The sequence below is a fragment of the Hordeum vulgare genome, chromosome 1H (assembly GCF_904849725.1).
Source record: "Hordeum vulgare subsp. vulgare chromosome 1H, MorexV3_pseudomolecules_assembly, whole genome shotgun sequence".
NCBI lineage: Eukaryota > Viridiplantae > Streptophyta > Magnoliopsida > Poales > Poaceae > Hordeum > Hordeum vulgare.
The window spans coordinates 324,728,232-324,745,537 of record NC_058518.1 but is presented as its reverse complement, the minus strand read 5'-3'; the positions used below and the strand labels follow the sequence as shown (position 1 = coordinate 324,745,537).

At 43.2% G+C, this 17,306-nt stretch overlaps 2 protein-coding genes across 4 annotated transcripts; one reads left to right on the top strand and one right to left on the bottom strand.

Annotated features, from left to right (window-relative positions):
- The first annotated feature begins 8 nt into the window (after nucleotides 1–8).
- Nucleotides 9–5,326, top strand: LOC123433870. 3 transcript variants are annotated; one of them, XM_045115480.1, is made up of 15 exons: nucleotides 9–240; nucleotides 358–492; nucleotides 745–831; nucleotides 1,057–1,128; nucleotides 1,338–1,548; nucleotides 1,634–1,749; nucleotides 2,063–2,449; nucleotides 2,603–2,737; nucleotides 2,834–2,971; nucleotides 3,386–3,541; nucleotides 3,639–3,872; nucleotides 3,948–4,111; nucleotides 4,213–4,327; nucleotides 4,425–4,505; nucleotides 4,852–5,326. In XM_045115480.1, exons 1-15 carry the CDS (start codon nucleotides 112–114, stop codon nucleotides 5,074–5,076), a joined length of 2,385 nt encoding a protein of 794 aa, XP_044971415.1. In that variant the 5' UTR covers nucleotides 9–111; the 3' UTR covers nucleotides 5,077–5,326. The 3 variants fall into 3 exon arrangements, with proteins under 3 accessions (XP_044971415.1, XP_044971414.1, XP_044971416.1); XM_045115479.1 differs by having other exon boundaries at nucleotides 1,631–1,749; XM_045115481.1 differs by lacking the exons at nucleotides 9–240; nucleotides 358–492; nucleotides 745–831; nucleotides 1,057–1,128; nucleotides 1,338–1,548 and having other exon boundaries at nucleotides 1,640–1,749; nucleotides 2,053–2,449.
- Nucleotides 5,327–6,822: 1,496 nt separating this feature from the next.
- Nucleotides 6,823–15,719, bottom strand: LOC123433853 (valine--tRNA ligase, mitochondrial 1-like). Its single transcript, XM_045115478.1, has 21 exons — nucleotides 14,642–15,719; nucleotides 14,306–14,353; nucleotides 14,131–14,190; nucleotides 13,887–14,056; nucleotides 13,695–13,767; nucleotides 13,445–13,510; nucleotides 13,265–13,348; nucleotides 12,926–13,003; nucleotides 12,494–12,577; nucleotides 12,335–12,414; nucleotides 12,145–12,202; nucleotides 11,738–12,040; nucleotides 11,470–11,640; nucleotides 10,617–10,807; nucleotides 10,075–10,477; nucleotides 9,202–9,453; nucleotides 8,615–9,112; nucleotides 8,137–8,234; nucleotides 7,880–7,979; nucleotides 7,473–7,618; nucleotides 6,823–7,335 (listed from the first exon to the last, which is right to left on the bottom strand). The coding sequence occupies exons 1-21, from the start codon at nucleotides 14,648–14,650 to the stop codon at nucleotides 7,167–7,169; spliced, it is 3,141 nt and encodes a 1,046-aa protein (XP_044971413.1). The 5' UTR covers nucleotides 14,651–15,719; the 3' UTR covers nucleotides 6,823–7,166.
- Between the last annotated feature and the right edge of the window lie 1,587 nt (nucleotides 15,720–17,306).

Sequence of the window (17,306 nt, the reverse complement as noted above, 5' to 3'; positions counted from 1 at the left end):
CCGCATTTGCTGCCAGATTCGAGATTCTTAGCCCAACAGCCCAACTGACCGTCCAGGGGTTCAAGGCTGTGACGTCAGCCGCTCACTTCCGCCCCCCGCTTTTTTGTTTCCATGGAGCGGCTGAAATCGGCGGTGCCGGCCGATATCCGGCGAGCCGTCGGCGAGGGCACGACCGGCGACCTCCCTACCACAACCTCTCTCCTTCTCGGATTCCTCGACGGCCTTCCTCTATTCCACCAGGTAACCACCCAGCCCGCCGCTAGCCGCTTCACTGCTATTCTGTGCTCCTGGCCGGGGCACTAGCCACCAGCGTAGCTAGGTCGCTGATATCGGTGATTGTTTCGTGCCGTATCTCAGGTCATCGGCGAGCTGACCGACCCGGGGCTTGCGCTGTGCCGCAAGGACAAGGGGAGGGCGGCGGAGCTCAAGGGCCGGGGCAATGCCTGCTTCTCCAGGAGGGAGTTCGACCAAGCGCTTGGGTTCTATTCGCAGGTAATTCTAGACCGTAAACTTTTCGGCTCATGATTTAATCCTTGCATCTGCTCTGGAAAAAAAAGAGAGTTTTGTTCCAAACCATGTGCAGAAGTAATTCGGTCGTTCAGCAGTGAAGTCTCTGGGCTTGTTCACTTGTTTGGTTGTTAAAATGGTCTCAACTTGATTTAGAATAATCGAAGCCGTTTCCTTTTAGTGACGTTTTTTAATTGCTGATAATAGGCTTTCTTTTTTTCCTTCGTACTTCTGCAGGCGCTGCGTTACGTCCCGATCAGTTCTGATGGCACTGATGATATCTTGGTACCTGCATTATATGTCAACCGTGCCTCCACCATGCATGTGAGTTTTTGAGATATCTGTTTGAAGAATCTGGACAGTTTTGGTGCCGTTTTCTAATACTATAACTTTTTTTTCCCTTCAAAAATAGCGAGCATCTTCGGAGACAGCTACTAAACTTGTTCCTTGCTATATTTAAGTTACAAAAATTGCAAAAAAAATTGATTTATTTTGTCCTGTTTCCTGAGGTGTCCTTGCGTATTCTAATGGATTTTCTGAATTTTTCAGAAATTGGGCCTCCTGGAAGAGTGTCTGCGGGATTGCGACAGGGCCATCTCTATTTCACCTACTTATGCCAAGGTAGTAGGAGTTTGACAGTTTTAACCATGCATCTTATGTACTCCCTCTGTACCACAATACTTGTTGTTGGGGGAACTTGTACTGGTTTTCCCCAACGACAAGTATTTAGGTACAGATGGAGTACTTTGTTTTTAATTATTTGTTGAGGATTCAAGCTGCAGCATGGAAGCAAAATCACTGTTTTAGTTTCACCTGTTTCTGTGTTTCAGGCATGGTACAGGAGGGGAATGGTAAATGCATCGTTGAAGAATTATTCATCTGCCAGGCATGATCTAGAGGTTGCATTGAGCATGGAAGTGACTTCTTCTGGGAAGAGCAACATAGAACAAGAGTTGAAGTTGATATTGTTAAAGCCTCAATGTGTGAACGAAGTTGGGAGATCAAGCAGTGATTGCAAGGATGCAGGATTGCCGCATACAGGTTGGAACTTTTGGTACGCATACAACTTTTTTCGGATTTGTACTTAATACGAATTGACAGATAATATTTGGCTAACTGGCAGCAGAACCACATAAGGTTGTCCTAGAGTGTATCGCAACACCTAACAAAGGTAGAGGAATGACATCTCCAAATGACATTTCACCGGCCTCCTTGATTCATGTCGAGGATCCTCTTGCTGCGGTATGATATAGGCTTATCTCTTCAACTGTATACACCAAATGTTGTGTCTCAACCTTCCTGTTGTCCTATTTATTCCTGGAGGCCATATCAAGTTGCCAAATTCTTTTGCATAGTTCACATATGAATTGATTAAGTTATGTGTTTATTTGAGGTACATACAAAACAAGATTGTTTTATGGAGCCAGGCATTTAACTAAACTCTATGTGCTTTGTGTGCAATAAATGATTATTGGTTGTATATGTTTTTCGCAAAATTTTCAATAATGTTAAACTGAAGTTCTTTATGCCTCTTACTTGCAACAGTTGTATGCAGATTATCCTGAAATCTTGCCGGGAGACTTACTGCCATTATTGCTTTAGTGAAGCACCTGCAGATGTTGTGTTCTGCCCCTTGTGTACAATACCAGTTTATTGTTCAAGAAAGTGCCAAGAGGAAGCTGTAGGCGGAGTCTCTTGGAATCAAGACACTTATCTTGAATCTAACAGTAATGCAGTTGATCTTGGAACACTGAGCCTAACTTCTACAGGGTGCAAGGCTGCAAACTCTAAACAGATTGCTGAACATAGGCACGAATGTGGAGGTGCCCATTGGGCAGCTGTTTTGCCAGCTGATATAGTTTTAGCTGGGCGACTAATGGCACAATACATAGACAACAGAATGCTGACTGGAAAGAGCTCCGCCATCTCTGGTCCAAATTTGGTAAAAAAATTATATTTTCATACGAGCTTACCATTTTCTGGTGCTGTTAGCCTTAGATAGTATACCATAAGTATCTCTCGAAAACAAGATGTATAGCACAAGTATTCTAAGTACTATCAGGTTGGGACTAATGAGCTAAAATGGCTATTGCAGGATCTCATTCAGCACTATGATGTGGATTCTCCTACTAGTAAGTTGGAATCACATATATATGCGATTGTCTTGTTGTTATGCCTCCAAAAGTATTATAGATCAGATCTTTCGTGGAAAGAGGAAACTTTATCTCAGGTATATATGACTTACTTTTTGAGTTTCCCCTTATGTACATGGGTATTGCTTTGATATGTCAGCAGGGGTTAATAAGCATTCTTTGATCTTATACAGCTAGTTCTTTTGATATGTCAAGTTAAAGTCAATTCAATTGCTATTGTTTGTATGAAATCCATGGATGGAGGCCAGGGACTGACAGAGAATAAAGGGTATTCTGCAGCTGATGATGGAGTTATGTGTAGTGTGGAGCAGGTTTGTCTTCTACTCCCTTTTCTTTTCTGGGATCAATACACCATCCAATAAAAATTGAGGAATATCTATTGCCTACTATTCAGTATGATGTGTCTTATTATTGAGTTATCCTCCGACCTTTAGATATTAGTACACTTCTTAAGCACGTGGTTATCCTGAAAGTAAAAAAAGCTTGATAAAATTCAGGAAAAAAATTGATAAGATGTTTAAATTCATAACCTTGAGAAAATGTGTGGAGTGTTGAAGTTATAGCTTGTTATGTCAAGTAGGTACCTCTAAATCACACTACATGACATTGTTGGGTTGGTATAGAAAGCATGGCGTTGTCTACCTTGCTTTATGTGGCTTCTGCACCTGATGCTCATTTTAGTCTCTTTACCATCTGTAACCTGTGTTTGTTTTGCTTACTGCTAGGTCAAGGTTGCTCAAGCTATTTACATGTCTGGTAGCCTCTTTAATCACTCGTGCCGGCCAAACGTACATACGTATTTTCATTCGCGCACTCTCTTTCTAAGATCTACCGCATTTATAAAATCAGGGAGCCCAATCGAGCTATCATATGGTCCACAGGTCTCTCTCATCCTTCCTCTCTTGTATGTGTATGTGTGACATACTTAAAAGTAACTATGAATTTATGCTTTGCACTGTTTGTGCTTCTCATTTCTAGGCTGGTGAGATGAATCTTGTGAAGAGACAACAGTCACTTCAGGAGAATTACAAGTTTACTTGCCAGTGTTCAAGTTGTTCAGAGCTACATCTATCGGACCTTGTCGTTGATTCATTCTGTTGTCCACAAAGTAACTGTCTTGGTGCCGTATCAGAATCAACTTGCTACAAATCCGAAGAGAATTGTGTGCATGTTTCCGTAGATGAATCTGATGTCTGCAAACTATCATTGCCTGTAAGATGATTTTTCCCTCGAGAAATATTCTAATAGCTAGTTTGGTGGCATCAACCTGAAATTCTTTTTGTTCAGCATGTTTCGAAGGTTGATGAAGATATAGAGAAGATTGGCAAATTGTTTTTCAGAAATAATGTTGATTTGAAGATAAATCCTGGATATTGCATGAGCTGTAGATCACAAATTAACCTGTCTTCTGCTGTTGCTACATCAGAGAAGGCAGCGTCAAAGATCAATAGGTATGTTACACACTATTGCATGTGGCATATCTGAATTTGGCTGCATCTTTCATCAGTGAAATTTTGTTCATAGCAAAGTTTGATAACAATTCAATTCACAGGTTTAAGGAACTTGCAGTTATAAACAAAATCTCTGAAATTCCCATCACATCTGCATTACAATCCCTACAACAGATAAAGAAGTTGAGGCACCCATATAGCAAGGCTCTTGCCCAGGTTAGTGCGCTCATGTTACTCGCCTTGATAGAAGTTTGGCTCCAAATTCTCCTGGCACTCATTGTTGAAAAATATGCTTCGAAATTGATACATGCAGGCAGAAGATGCGATTGCAGAAGGCTTTGCAAAGATAGGAGATCAAGAACAAGCAAGAAAGCACTGCGAAGCATCAATTAAGGTAGTCACCTCAATTATCGCTCAAATCTCTAACTCGTTTACTGAGAAATACAAGGGGAGAAATGTACTTTGATTTTGAGCCCTCGTATTCTCGGGATGCATAGTGCTCCCTTCTTCGACAAGCAGCAGTCAAATTATCAGCTAGGCTTTACAAAGATAGGAGATGATGATATTATTACAATTTTGGACTTCATCACTTAACTTGTCATGAGAGGAAGCCTCTGGAAAATTGTTTGATCCCTAGATCAACGGCTAAATTCATGCTAAGAAGTGTTTGTCGATTACAGCTTCATAAAATCTACTTTTGAAATTTCCATTTTGTCTCAAGTGCTCTTGTGATAATGCAGATCCTTGAGAAGCTGTACCACCCCAAACACATAACCATTGCGCATGAGTTGATCAAGCTTGTTTCCATCGAGCTGTCTCTGGGGGACAGGGCAAGCGCAGCAGCTACATTCGCCCAGGCAGAGGTGATATTCTCACTTTATTATGGACCTGATGTTGAGAGGATTTTACCTTATGTTGATGCCCTTAAAAGAACTGTTATTGGAGGGTTCATCGGTGTACTGTGACAATCACGGGAGCAGACGATCCTCACAGATATGTGCACCTCTTCGTTGAGAATGGATGAGCTGATGCTTATCAGTCAGTATACAATATTACTTGGTGCAGTCTGGTTATTTGGATGAAGATACAAAGCTAGGACAGGCAGATTAGTCGACCCGTTGTGTCACAATCCTGTCACTGCAATGTACAATTACAAGCTTTCTGAATCTCTGATATGATTTCCCGTGATTTACAGTTCATGGATTTTACCGTGTACTTGTATGAAGAGCAATTTTAACATAGTCTGGTAGAGGCTAGGGTTCTACCAGGTCTCGGACGTAGGTTGTAGGGGTGGAAGTGCGGGCTGCGAGGTTGGGGACGCCGGCGCCGGCGGTTGGGCGCCGTCGCGGCGTGAGAGAGAGAGAGAGAGGCGGCTAGGGTTTGGGGCTCTCGTCTCCTGAGGGAGACGACAACAGAATATACTGTTTATTGTCTGCTTAATATCGAAGGGGTACATGTGTTTATATAAGAGGACAGCCTCCACTAAACCTGCCGCGGCGACGGTGACGCTGAACTTCTCCGAGCCCGCCGGTTGGAGTGCGAGGCGGCGCATGGCGTCCTCAGACAGGAAGTTGTGCGTCGAACCCGTGTCCACGAGCGCGGTGAGACGCTCCCCGTTGATCGTCACCGGAAGCAGCATCGTCTTTGCCGTCTTGATGCCAGCCATGGCATGAAGGGAGACGACGAAGGCGGTCGCGTCGACCGGCTCGTAGGTCGTGACGCCGGCCTCGGAGAGTGTGGTGGCGTCGAGCTCCGCGGTGAGGGCCTCCACCTCCGCATCGTCGACGGTCTCCAAGTAGAACAGGCGGGCGCACGTATGACCCGACGCATACGATTCGTCGCAGTTGAAGCACAGGCCCTTGCGGCGCCGCTCGATCTGCTCGACCGACGTCAAGCGTCGGAAGGTGCGTGTCGGCGCGGGGGCAGCCGCAGTAGTGGCCGGCAGGGCGGGGCGTGTCGGGGTGGCGGCCGCCGGGGCGGGGCGGGTCGGGGGACGCGTGCCGCGGCCCGGGAACACCTGATGTAGGGCGTTGGCGTGCTGCTCGTACGCGCGTGCGTAATACATGGCCGTCTGCAGGTCCTGGGGGTCGCGCATCTCGACGTCGATGCGGATGTGGTCGGGAAGGCCGCCGACGAAGAGCTCGGCGCGTTGGCGAGCCATGACGTCAGGCTCATGGCAGGCCAACGTCTTGAAGCGGTCGGCGAAGTCCTGCACCGAGGTGGTGAAGGCGGTGGTGGTGGGAAGGTCCGACAAACTCATCGAACCCAAGCTATCTGATACCAAATTGGTAGAGGCTAGGGTTCTACCAGGTCTCGGACGTAGGTTGTAGGGGTGGAAGTGCGGGCTGCGAGGTTGGGGACGCTGGCGCCGGCGGTTGGGCGCCGTCGCGGCGTGAGAGAGAGAGAGAGGCGGCTAGGGTTTGGGGCTCTCGTCTCCTGAGGGAGACGACAACAGAATATACTGTTTATTGTCTGCTTAATATCGAAGGGGTACATGTGTTTATATAAGAGGACAACCTCCACTAAACCCTAGATAACTTGGACTCTAAGATAGGTAAGATAACTTGGGCTAAGCCCGTAATTAACCCTGCCCATTGAGCCTTCTCTGTTGGTATGTTGTACCGGTCATAACATAGTCCCTCTTACCTCCTCTTTTCACATGGGAGGTAAGAAACCAATCCTAGAAATAAGCACTTCATGTGCCTATTGTGTAAAGAGAAAACAGTTATATTTTGCAAAGCACATCTTGTCTCACCTCATCAAAGAGTCCACAACACTCTACATGCATCCACAGCAGAGAAAAAGGCCACGAGTGTGACATGGGAACGACGAACTCAAACTGAAATATGGAAATGCACAAAACTGAGCTGCTTGAAAGTGCACTGACGTTACATGCTAAGATGTCCAAAATTACTTGGATGAGGCTTTTTACAAATAGTGAGCATGCCTTCAGTACCGTATGAACTGAGGGGTGGGTGTGTCAGGTCAAGGTGGCGAGGATCATCATCAGTCTATATGCGTGTAAATCAGATTTGCAGGTCCTCAAACGATCGAGTCACATATCGTTTGTCACTTTTGCGTCTAGCTTACTCTCGGCTTCGCTGATGATCTCGAGCTCCGCCAATAGAGTGGCAAGTTTTTTCGTATCATCATCCTGCTTGCTCTGCGGGGCCTTCTCGCGGTAGCCTGAAGCACTCATTTTCTGTGACAAGGTGTCATATTTCCTGCATTGTGATGGAAAACTTGTTACTACTAAACTAAAAAAAAACAGGCTGTAAAAAAAGATTGAAAAATAGAAATTCAAAAGAAAAACATCAGTACGGACAGAATTAGTGGACGGTGTTAGCGTAACTGCGCTTACTTTTGAACTTCCTCTCTCTTCTTCCTAAGCTTCTCATGTTCAGCATCCGTGTCGAGAGCTCCCCGGAGCTGGAGATACACGGCTAGATCTTTGTTTACAATATCTGTGGCACAATCGGATGGAGCTGGATCATCCTCTGTCAGGATCTGGAGAATTGCCGCTTGGGTCAGAACCTTGCTTGTTTCAGTTAGGCGCTTTTAACTTCAGTGAATTAGAATTTTATGTACTGACAAAGTAAGGTGAGTTGAAACAGGAAATGTGCATACAGCAAGGACAAGATCATCGGAGTATATTGGTTACTTGTGGTACATAGATTTTCACCTTCCTTCCAAAGGGATTTTTTAAGCCTTAAAGAGGCGAAGAAAGTACAAGAAAAGAGAGAAATAAGCATAGATGATCTGTCAAACCTTAATAGATGATACAGAAGCAAGCGTTGCAATTTGAGCCTGGTAGTGTTGAACAGTGGCTGCAATCTCTAGGTTTCGGCAGAGCACAAAAGATGGGCGCCTGTTGAGGTGAAAATATAAAGAAGGTATCAGCTAGGAAAGAGCAAAGTTCCAATGAACCTAGACTAAAATAAAATGGCAATCTTAGTATGTTTGAGCATAGCATCTGTCATACTGTGTGAAAATCAAAATAATCTATTTGGTGAACAGAAACACACCTTAATTGTATATCTGTTGGTGGCCGGAGAGATCTCAGCTTACTCACAGCATCTAACACAATCTCCATTTCATTCTCAACTTTATCATTTGCCCATCCCTGTCATCGCAGGAAACTTCTCAGGTACAAAGTAGTGACAACAAAATTGTATTGTGGGGTATATAATTGCTTAAACATAGGATTTCTCAAACTGAGATACACACTAACTTTTTCTTTGTATTTTTTTTTGCATATATTCATTATAGAGTACTCCCTCCGTAAAGAAATATAGGAGTGTTTAGATCACTAAATATAAGAGCGTTTAGATCACTAAATATAAGAGCGTTTAGATCACTAAAGTAGTGATCTAAACGCCCTTATATTTCTTTACGGAGGGATTAGCTTCTTGTTAATCCTGCGCAGTAGGCTCTATAGTACTGAGGGGTATTCCTCTGGTTCATTGACTTCATTCCTAAGTTGTCCTGAAAAGAAATATTTACCTGTACAGCTGAGGGGTATTCTGATATCATAATGGAATCTTTCCTACAAGCCTCCTTAGGCTGAGGAAGGCGCTGCCAAAGCTCTTCTGTTATGTAAGGCATGAATGGATGGAGCAGACGCAAACCGGTGTCCAGGCATGCCCATAGTGTATCTCTAGAAGCACCTCTTGCAGATTCGAACTCTTGAGATCCATTGAAGTAAGGTTTAATTGCTTCTATAAAGACATCACAAAGCTGGTATTGCCACCAAAAGTATATAGAGGATGTCGCGTCGGAGAACTTATATGCTTCTAATGATGACACTGTCTTGCCAACAGCCTTGCTAAGTACTGAGAGTATCCATTTGCAAATGGACGGCATAGTATGCACCGCGAGAGTTGCTGGTGGAGTGTACTGATCTCCAAGCTTAATCATCGCAAAACGAATGGCGTTCCACAGTTTATTGCACCATTGTCGGTACCCATGCACTCGCTTGATATCCAGGTTTATCTTGTCGAACTGGTAAAAAATGAGATTTTTTAATACTAGAGATTTGCAATAAAGTAATAATAATCAGAGGAATGGGAAGAACTGGCGGTAAGCATAACCTGAGAAGTGTAGGAGATCAGAGCAAAACGAAGGGCATCAGTACCACACTCAGGAATACCATCAGGGAAATCCTTCTTTTGACCTTCTTTTGCCTTTTCCAACTCGCCTTGGTCCAGATTGCCCTGTTCCAACTTTTTCTGAAGACCTTCCAGTGTTATACCATTTATTACATCAATGGGATCAATGACATTTCCTAGTGACTTGGACATTTTGCGTCCATGTGCATCACGAATAATTGGATGCAAGTAAATCTGAGAAACAGATAAGATAGTCATGACGCAAGGTTTATCAACTAATTGTGAATTTTCAATTACCTACAGAATTGATTCTAAAAAAAAAGCTCCCTAGGAATTGGTGTGCTTCACTTTCAGTGGAAGTTCCATCAACCTGGGCCATCATAGTTTATTCAATGCTATGTGACATACTTGTAAGTAGATAATGTTGTTAAGCTTCATGCACTAGCCAACGCAACCAAAAATCCGAACTAATGGAAAGAACTAGTGCAATCCATATATACTGTAACAAATATGACATATAGGTGCAGCAAAATATATAAAAAAGCTTTTTGACAGAACAAATATAGAAGAACATGTCAATCTAGAGATTATTAAGGTGGAAATTAGTGAAAGACAAGATAAATAAATGGCACAAGATCGGGTCATGGATAGAACCCCAACAGCAATAATAATTCGTTTTTGTTGTAGCAGTCACAGATCATCAAGTTAAATGTAAGCAGGCTTTTGTCAAGAGAGTGGTTCTACAGTACAGGAGTAAATCACATAATAGCTACTGATAAGACAACCATTTGGCAAAACTGTGATCGCATAAATTGGATCCAGAACTATCTAATAAAACTGCAACCTACATATTACCTTTTGAAATGGTACATCACCGTGGAGTAGCATTCCCATCATGACCATCCTTGCTACCCAAAAGAAGAGGATGTCCAATCCAGTTTCGAGAACAGAAGTAGGGTAGAAAGTACTAAGATCAGTTGTATTGTCTGGCCAACCAAGTATAGTTAAGGGGAAAAGGCCAGCTGAAAACCATGTGTCCAACACATCAGGATCTTGATCTAACTGATATTTCTTCTCTGGGTATCTCTGTTTCGCCTCCAGTACTGCATCACTTTTATTTCTTGCGATTATCCAGTGGTCAATGTATGAACCCATGTCCTTCTCTTTGTCATCTTCTAATGTCACATACCAAGCAGGTACACGGTGTCCCCACCAAAGTTGTCTTGAAATACACCAATCACGTATGTTCTCAAGCCATCTGCAGCACACAGAACAAGGTAGTGGATGGATTATTTGTTTCGTGTTAGCGTAAACTGATCCATAAAGAAGAGATACATTGCCTAGTAAAGTAAATAGGATGTACCTGTGTTCAAAATAAAAATAAAAATAGGATGTACCTGTACCAGTCTTGCTCGTATTGTGGTGGAATGATCTCGATCTCTTTGGATTTCACAGCATTAAGAGCTGACTTTGCCATGGTATTACAATTAACAAACCACTGGGGCTTGATCATTGGCTCCACAATATCATTAGTTCTTGAGCAACGACCTAATTCCATCTCATTATTTTCCATGCCTCTGTATAGACCCTTCATTTATTGACAGGTGCAAATTGATTATAATTTGGAAATTACTAAAACAATACATTACGCAAAAAGATAGGCGGCAAAGAAGGATAAATAACCAGGTAACAAGATCAAACTTTGAATAAAACAAACTTAATCAGCCATCTTCAGACAGGTATCCAGTCTAGCGTGAAGGAAATAGAGTTCTCATATACTACAACAACGCCAGATCGAAAAGGGGGTCAAAAGCTTGAACAGAGCCAGCTATGCATATACGTATATACCACACACAGTACGCAAATCAAAATACGGAATACCGTATTTCTAACTAAAAATGTCAATGTAATGCTTCCATACCTGGTTATTGTTTTAGGAAAACCAAGAACATAAAAAACACTGTTGTTGCACATATAAATACAACTAAATTTAATTACACTCCACAAATTAGCAAAATTCGAAGAAATCGGATCACATCCAAGACGAGTCTACATGCTTTTATATCAACAGTATAGAACTATGATAGCCTTTTTCGAATTAGAAGTTTTTATTCCATTATAACAATATACATTGATGAACCTTTTCCAAAAACATTGAGGATAAACAATAAATTAGATACAACTAACTACATGAACGAAGCAGAATCAGTTCTAAAGGAAAAATGGTAAACACTGAAACTATAATAATACCTTTTCCTTTAGTGCATCAATAATAGCAGCTCGAGCGGTGAAACGTGGCATTCCTTCAAATTGCGGACCTCCATTTTCATTTATGCTCCCGTCATCAGTGAAAATATTGATAAAGTCCAGGTTATGCTGTTTCCCAACCTTGAAGTCCTTGCTATCATGAGCTGGTGTGATCTTTGCATAAAGAAATATAGAGATAAGAATGGGTACTGATTTCTGATTGTAAAGGTATCCAAAGTTCCAAACCAGCTCTTCAGATGGGCACACCTACCTTGACAGCACCAGTACCAAAAGTGGCTTTCACTAAGTCATCGGCGCAAATTATTTCAAGTTTTCGGCCATTAAACGGATGGACAGCATATTTTCCATGCAAATGCTTATATCTTTCATCCCGAGAATGAACAGCTATAGCGGTATCACCGAGCATAGTTTCTATTCTAGTTGTTGCAACGATAATTTCACCCAATCCTTCTTCTAGAGGATAGGCAAAAGATGTTAAAACACCAAACTGAACTGGGTTGCTATAACCAGGGACCTCTAATAAAGTCTCTGCCTTGAGATCAACACGGTCAACCTGAAAACCAGCGATCGAAATATAAGATACAACCCCGCATTCCTGCTCACACATGCAAAGAACCAAACTGTCTAGCACACTGCAAAAGTGCATGCCTCACATACCTCGATGTCGGAAATTGCTGTACGGAGCGTGCAATCCCAGTTCACGAGACGAATATCCCTGCAAATGGATGAATCATCCAATAGGTAATAAAGTAATTAGAGGATTCCAAACAACATAAGATGAGCAAACACATAAGCTCAGCAGAACAAGGCACAAAAAGGAGTAGCACATTCTGTATGGAAAACTAACCTATATATCAAACCTTCCTTGTATAGCCTAACAAACGCTTCTGTTACAGCTTCTGATCTCTGCTCATCCATTGTAAAACACTGAAAAACCATGCATTGTTTAGACATAAATGTTGCTTTCCCTAGCTAGAGCAATGGAGGAATCGGACAAGGACTTTACTTCGCGCGACCAGTCAAGCGAGGCCCCAAGCGTACGCAATTGTCTCGATATGGTGCCACCATACTGATCTTTCCAGTTATGGACCTGCAAAAATGATGATTGATACATTGAATGAGTAAATGTGAAAATCAACCAGCATATCAAAGTATGGGCTGGCACTGAACCAAAAAATGGTCTCAATTAACTAAATTAACAGGGCAATTCATTTCATGGCACTGTAAATTTTTTAGTTCATCCATTGGCATATCAGCTACCTTGTGCAGAATTTTGTACTGGTATATAGGGACCTTTCCCTTGAATTGAACAAAATACATAACATATGACTAAATGCAAGAAAAATCATTTATCAATATGATTATTTACCCATTTAAAAATACATGGGTTCATTACAGGTGAGATGATATACAGCGGGTCAGAAACCAGAGTGCTTGCCTCAGATAGAAATTTATCACGCCCTAGATCATGCCTTGACAGCTTCCTCTCACGCATGATCTTCTTTTCCACAACGACCTGATATGGAGGTTAACAATTTTGTTAGATGAAACACTTGCTACAGTAAGAAATAGTAGCAATGGATCAGTCAGATAAGACTCAATGATCAACATAACTTTTGAGTAGACGTCAATTTGAACTCAGGCTAATAATGCTAGGCCATGAACAACCACGAAAATATAACTTGTGCAGAAGATAGATACTGGGGCCTTGGACCCAGTATATATGTTCTATGCACTGGAATGTATCACTTATCAGACAACATGAAGCATAGCAGACCTGTGTAGCTATGCCAGCATGATCCATTCCAGGAATCCACAAAGCATTGTAGCCTGACATCCTCCGCCAGCGGATCATAGCATCCTGTATTGTTGTCAATGCAAAGAAACAAAAGAACATCAACACCACCAATACTGATAGGGGCGAACAGAAGGGCACCAGTACAAATAAAATCACTACCTCAATTGCCACTGTAATTGCATGGCCTATGTGAAGGGCTCCTGTCACATTTGGGGGTGGCAGGACCTGCAAATAAGTATTTAGTTCTTGTCATTCACAGTAATATATCTTCATTTGTACATGTTATGTTCTACGCAAGATTTACAGTGTGAAATCATCCAGTGAGCAATTCACAATTTCACATAGCCATCGCAGGCAGATGCTTATTCTGAATATAATCATGTACCATTTGGGTTATGGAGGGACTTACTATTACAAATGGTGGCTTTGAGCTTGCGGCATCTGCTACAAAATACTGTGATGACTCCCACCAAGGATACCATCTGCATGACAGTAAAAAAAAGGGAAAATACATACTAGTTCAGTGGGGAATTTCTGACCATGGACTCCAAAAGCTTTGTTGGCATGATTCCAGCATAGTAAGGCGAGAAAGGAAGCATACGATTTCTCAACAGCAGACGGGCTGTACTGTTTGGCCATTTGAGAAGCAAGCCGTTTCTTCTGTCCAGTGGGAGTATCTGGATCGACGAAATCGTCTGGATTCTCATCCGTGGCACCTTTCTTCTTTTGCTTCTTCTCACTCTTCTTAGCTCCATCAGCTGCTGCTTGGACCTACAGACAATCACATCAGCCAAACATAACCTCTTATCCAAATCAAGAATTGAGTTAGCACCGCCGGTCGCCACCTGTAGCCTGGCAGCCTCCTTCTGCTTCGCCTTGAGCTTCTTATCCTCCTTCTCTTTAGCCTGTCACAGAATATAGAGGACCTGTGGGTAAAACTGCCCACACACAAAACAATGCGACTATAGTATAATTCTCCCACTCCATCGTGAACAGCAGAGAACCAGATTAGAACAGCACCTTCTGTTCTTTCTTCAGCTTCCTTTCCAAATCCTTCTCATAGAGCGGCTGCACGCGCAGTACGAATCAGTTCAGAGTTCAGGCAACCAAGCCAAACAGAAGGTATTTCAGCGATTGCCCAAAGGCCAGGTCAAAATACAAGCCACATTCCTAGAAATAACCGCCACCTAACCCCACTATCATACTACTGTAGATGATTACGCCTCAGAACCCTCACCAATCCGTGCTAGAACGCCATCGCACATGGATAGGACGTGCGAATTCATCCCCGAACCAGAATTATGCCAACGTGATCCGAAAAGGCCGAGGGGAGGCGGCGGGGGAGAAGCTGCTCACCTCCTCCATGGCGCGGATCGGGCCGTCGGGCGCGAGCTCCCCGCCGCCGCAGCAACCACCACGGCAGCCGGCGCAGGTTGCTTCGATTTGGGAGGATTCGAAGTAGAGGCGGGATCAGACGGGGCGGAGCGCTTTGGAGCTTTGATTCGGGCGCTTCCTCGCCTGGAGTTCGTGGAATCCAAGTTTTAGCGCGCGGAGGTTTTGCCGCTCAGTGTTGGCGAAAGATGCGGAGAAATTTCGATTATGCCACAGAAAACAGAACCGACCGTTGTTTTGAACAAAGCACTGGCTTGGAAGCCAAGTTCTTGGGTAGAGACTTGATAGTCAAGTTTCATGTGCTTTTGACCCGTCTTGCAAAGCAGCAGTAAGTGGTATGCAAGACGAAGAAAACAAGGTGGAAACTGAAACGACTTGCTGGCGAATGAAATCTCTGTTTGGAACAAGATCGGCCAATGAAAAGACCGTGTCACCCTCAAACCAAAGGAATTTTTTTTTTTGAAAGGAACCAAAGGAGAAATGGAAGCTGCAATCTGTCACGATCATTGTGCTAAAATCACAGGAAGAAACCGACCGCAAATGAAAGAAGGGAACCAATATAATGAGACTTCTCATCTGTTAGGCAATATGACAGGAACGCAACAAATGCACCTTCTAGAAAAAGGTCCCAAGCATCAGAGATATCATCACAAGGATCACAATTATCATGAAGCAATGGAGGTTAGCGAAAGCTAGATGCATAGAGAGCCCCTTCGAGGAACCTCCGTGAGAGATATCAAATTAAGAGCCCTTTCAGTTTTTTTTTCTTTTTTCTTTCCTTTTTCGAAAGTTCGACCGGCTTGTGGTCAAACGTCCACCGATCCTCGGATCTTTCACCCCACTTTGTTCTTCCATTGCTTTCTATTATCAGTGTAATAGCCATCATAGCTGGATCTTAAAAAAAACCTTTGTTTGGTGGATTATGATGATGTTTTCGTCTAGCTAGCTTTTGACTATTTATAATTGTTAGTTTAACCAGACAAATTTTACAATAGACTGCAAAATGTGCTAATATATAAATCCTTATGGTGGAAGGGACCGGAATATATCGTTGTAAGAGGTACATATCTTCTTCTCTCTTTTCATAAAAAGAGAGCATCCAATCCTAGTAATGCAAACAGGAACCGATTAGGAGAGAGGAAAAAGAAATCAACCTTGACATTGGTGTCATTGGGTCCTCACCTCCGTCTAATCTATTGACAATGGGAGGGAGGGGAACCCCGGGGCCTTATTCCGCGTGTGTCGTAGTATATATGGAGTTTCTTAGTTAGGGTTTTGGTTGTTCATGGCTTTGACTCCAGCAATTGCAATGGTGACGGCGAATGCGTTTTCTTCGTATCCCCCTTCGATACAGTTGTTCTCCCCACTATCATTGTTGGATTTAGGAGGCAGAGTCTGCTCTATCTCAGGTCCCGTGGATCTAGGCGGGTGCTTTTATGTCTCATAACGTTGACGTCAAGATGGTCCGCTTCTTCTTGCTCCTTGAGGTGGCGGTGTTGTGGACAATATGAGGCGTCAACAAAAAAGAGTTGACCCTTGTGCGTCACGGAGATGTTTACCTGGCCGTTTTTGTGGTAGCCACGAGACTGTGACCTCTCTTCCTTCCTTTGGGTGTCTCTTTGACACGATAGATTGTGCTCTCCGCCCATGCAATGGTGCTCCCTTTGTCGCCATCGTTGTGAAGTCGATAAAAGTTTTGTTTAGGAGATGGTTTGAATATCTATGAAGGCTTCTACGATGGCAGCTTCTTTTCTGAGGCATTGGTCAAACTGGATTTTAGCATGATGAATTGCCAATCGAAGGATACAATATTAGGCCTACTCTAGTAGCAAAGGGGCGATGGCGGCACGTCTTTGGCTTATGATGGAAATTTGTGTTTTTTGTGATGTCTTGTAGTATTGGATGTCCTTCAATATAAAATAAGATGAGTCCCTATGCGTTGTTGTGGGGAAGCTCGGGTCATGTATCCATGAAACATCGTTACCGCATCGTAAGCATAAATTACTTTAAGATGATTTGCAATACATATGGTGCGTCGTGCCTTTTTCACTTCTTCTTTTTCAATTTCCAATACAAATACTAAAAAGCAATGTGTAGTATCAAATATAATCAATTCTCCAAACCACATGCATGAGATGGTCTGTGATGACGTGGCAGGCATGCGTATAGGCTGGTCACAGTGTAGAGTAACTTAGACTACCTTTATAGTGGATAGTGTTGTTGGAACTCACAATACACTACGCTAGCGCCAAATTAAAAATTCTACCGTGCACCCAAGAACATGTGCTACAAATAGATCAGGGGGCTGGGTTTACCACTAGACGTGCACTCATCGCAATGGAAGTAGAGTTGGTGACGCGTGTAGTCGATCAGCCAATTCGTCTCCTTCTCCTTTAGTCGATCTCCCACGAGTAGTGATCTCCCACGAACAGCTCCTTGCGGATCCCACGAACAGCTCCTCACGGATCCATCAAATGGTTCCTCACGTATCCCTCGAATGGTTCATCCAACCACCGCAGATGTGATGCATCCAAGGTATCCACACGTACGGGTGTAGCGTCGGGCGGCGGACTGCTAGGTACGATCGCACGACATGGCGGCATGGGGATCGGCGGTGGTTGTCAAGGGA

Coding starts and splice junctions, on each gene's coding strand:
- LOC123433853 (XM_045115478.1), bottom strand. Junction 14,057..14,130: donor AGGAGGCTGCCAGGCTACAG/GTGGCGACCGGC, acceptor GATTGTCTGTAG/GTCCAAGCAGCAGCTGATGG. Junction 12,415..12,493: donor CGCTTGACTGGTCGCGCGAA/GTAAAGTCCTTG, acceptor ATGGTTTTTCAG/TGTTTTACAATGGATGAGCA.
- LOC123433870 (XM_045115479.1), top strand. CDS start 112: ATGGAGCGGCTGAAATCGGCGGTGCCGGCCGATATCCGGCGAGCCGTC. Junction 2,972..3,385: donor TTATGTGTAGTGTGGAGCAG/GTTTGTCTTCTA, acceptor GCTTACTGCTAG/GTCAAGGTTGCTCAAGCTAT. Junction 4,112..4,212: donor GCAGCGTCAAAGATCAATAG/GTATGTTACACA, acceptor TTCAATTCACAG/GTTTAAGGAACTTGCAGTTA.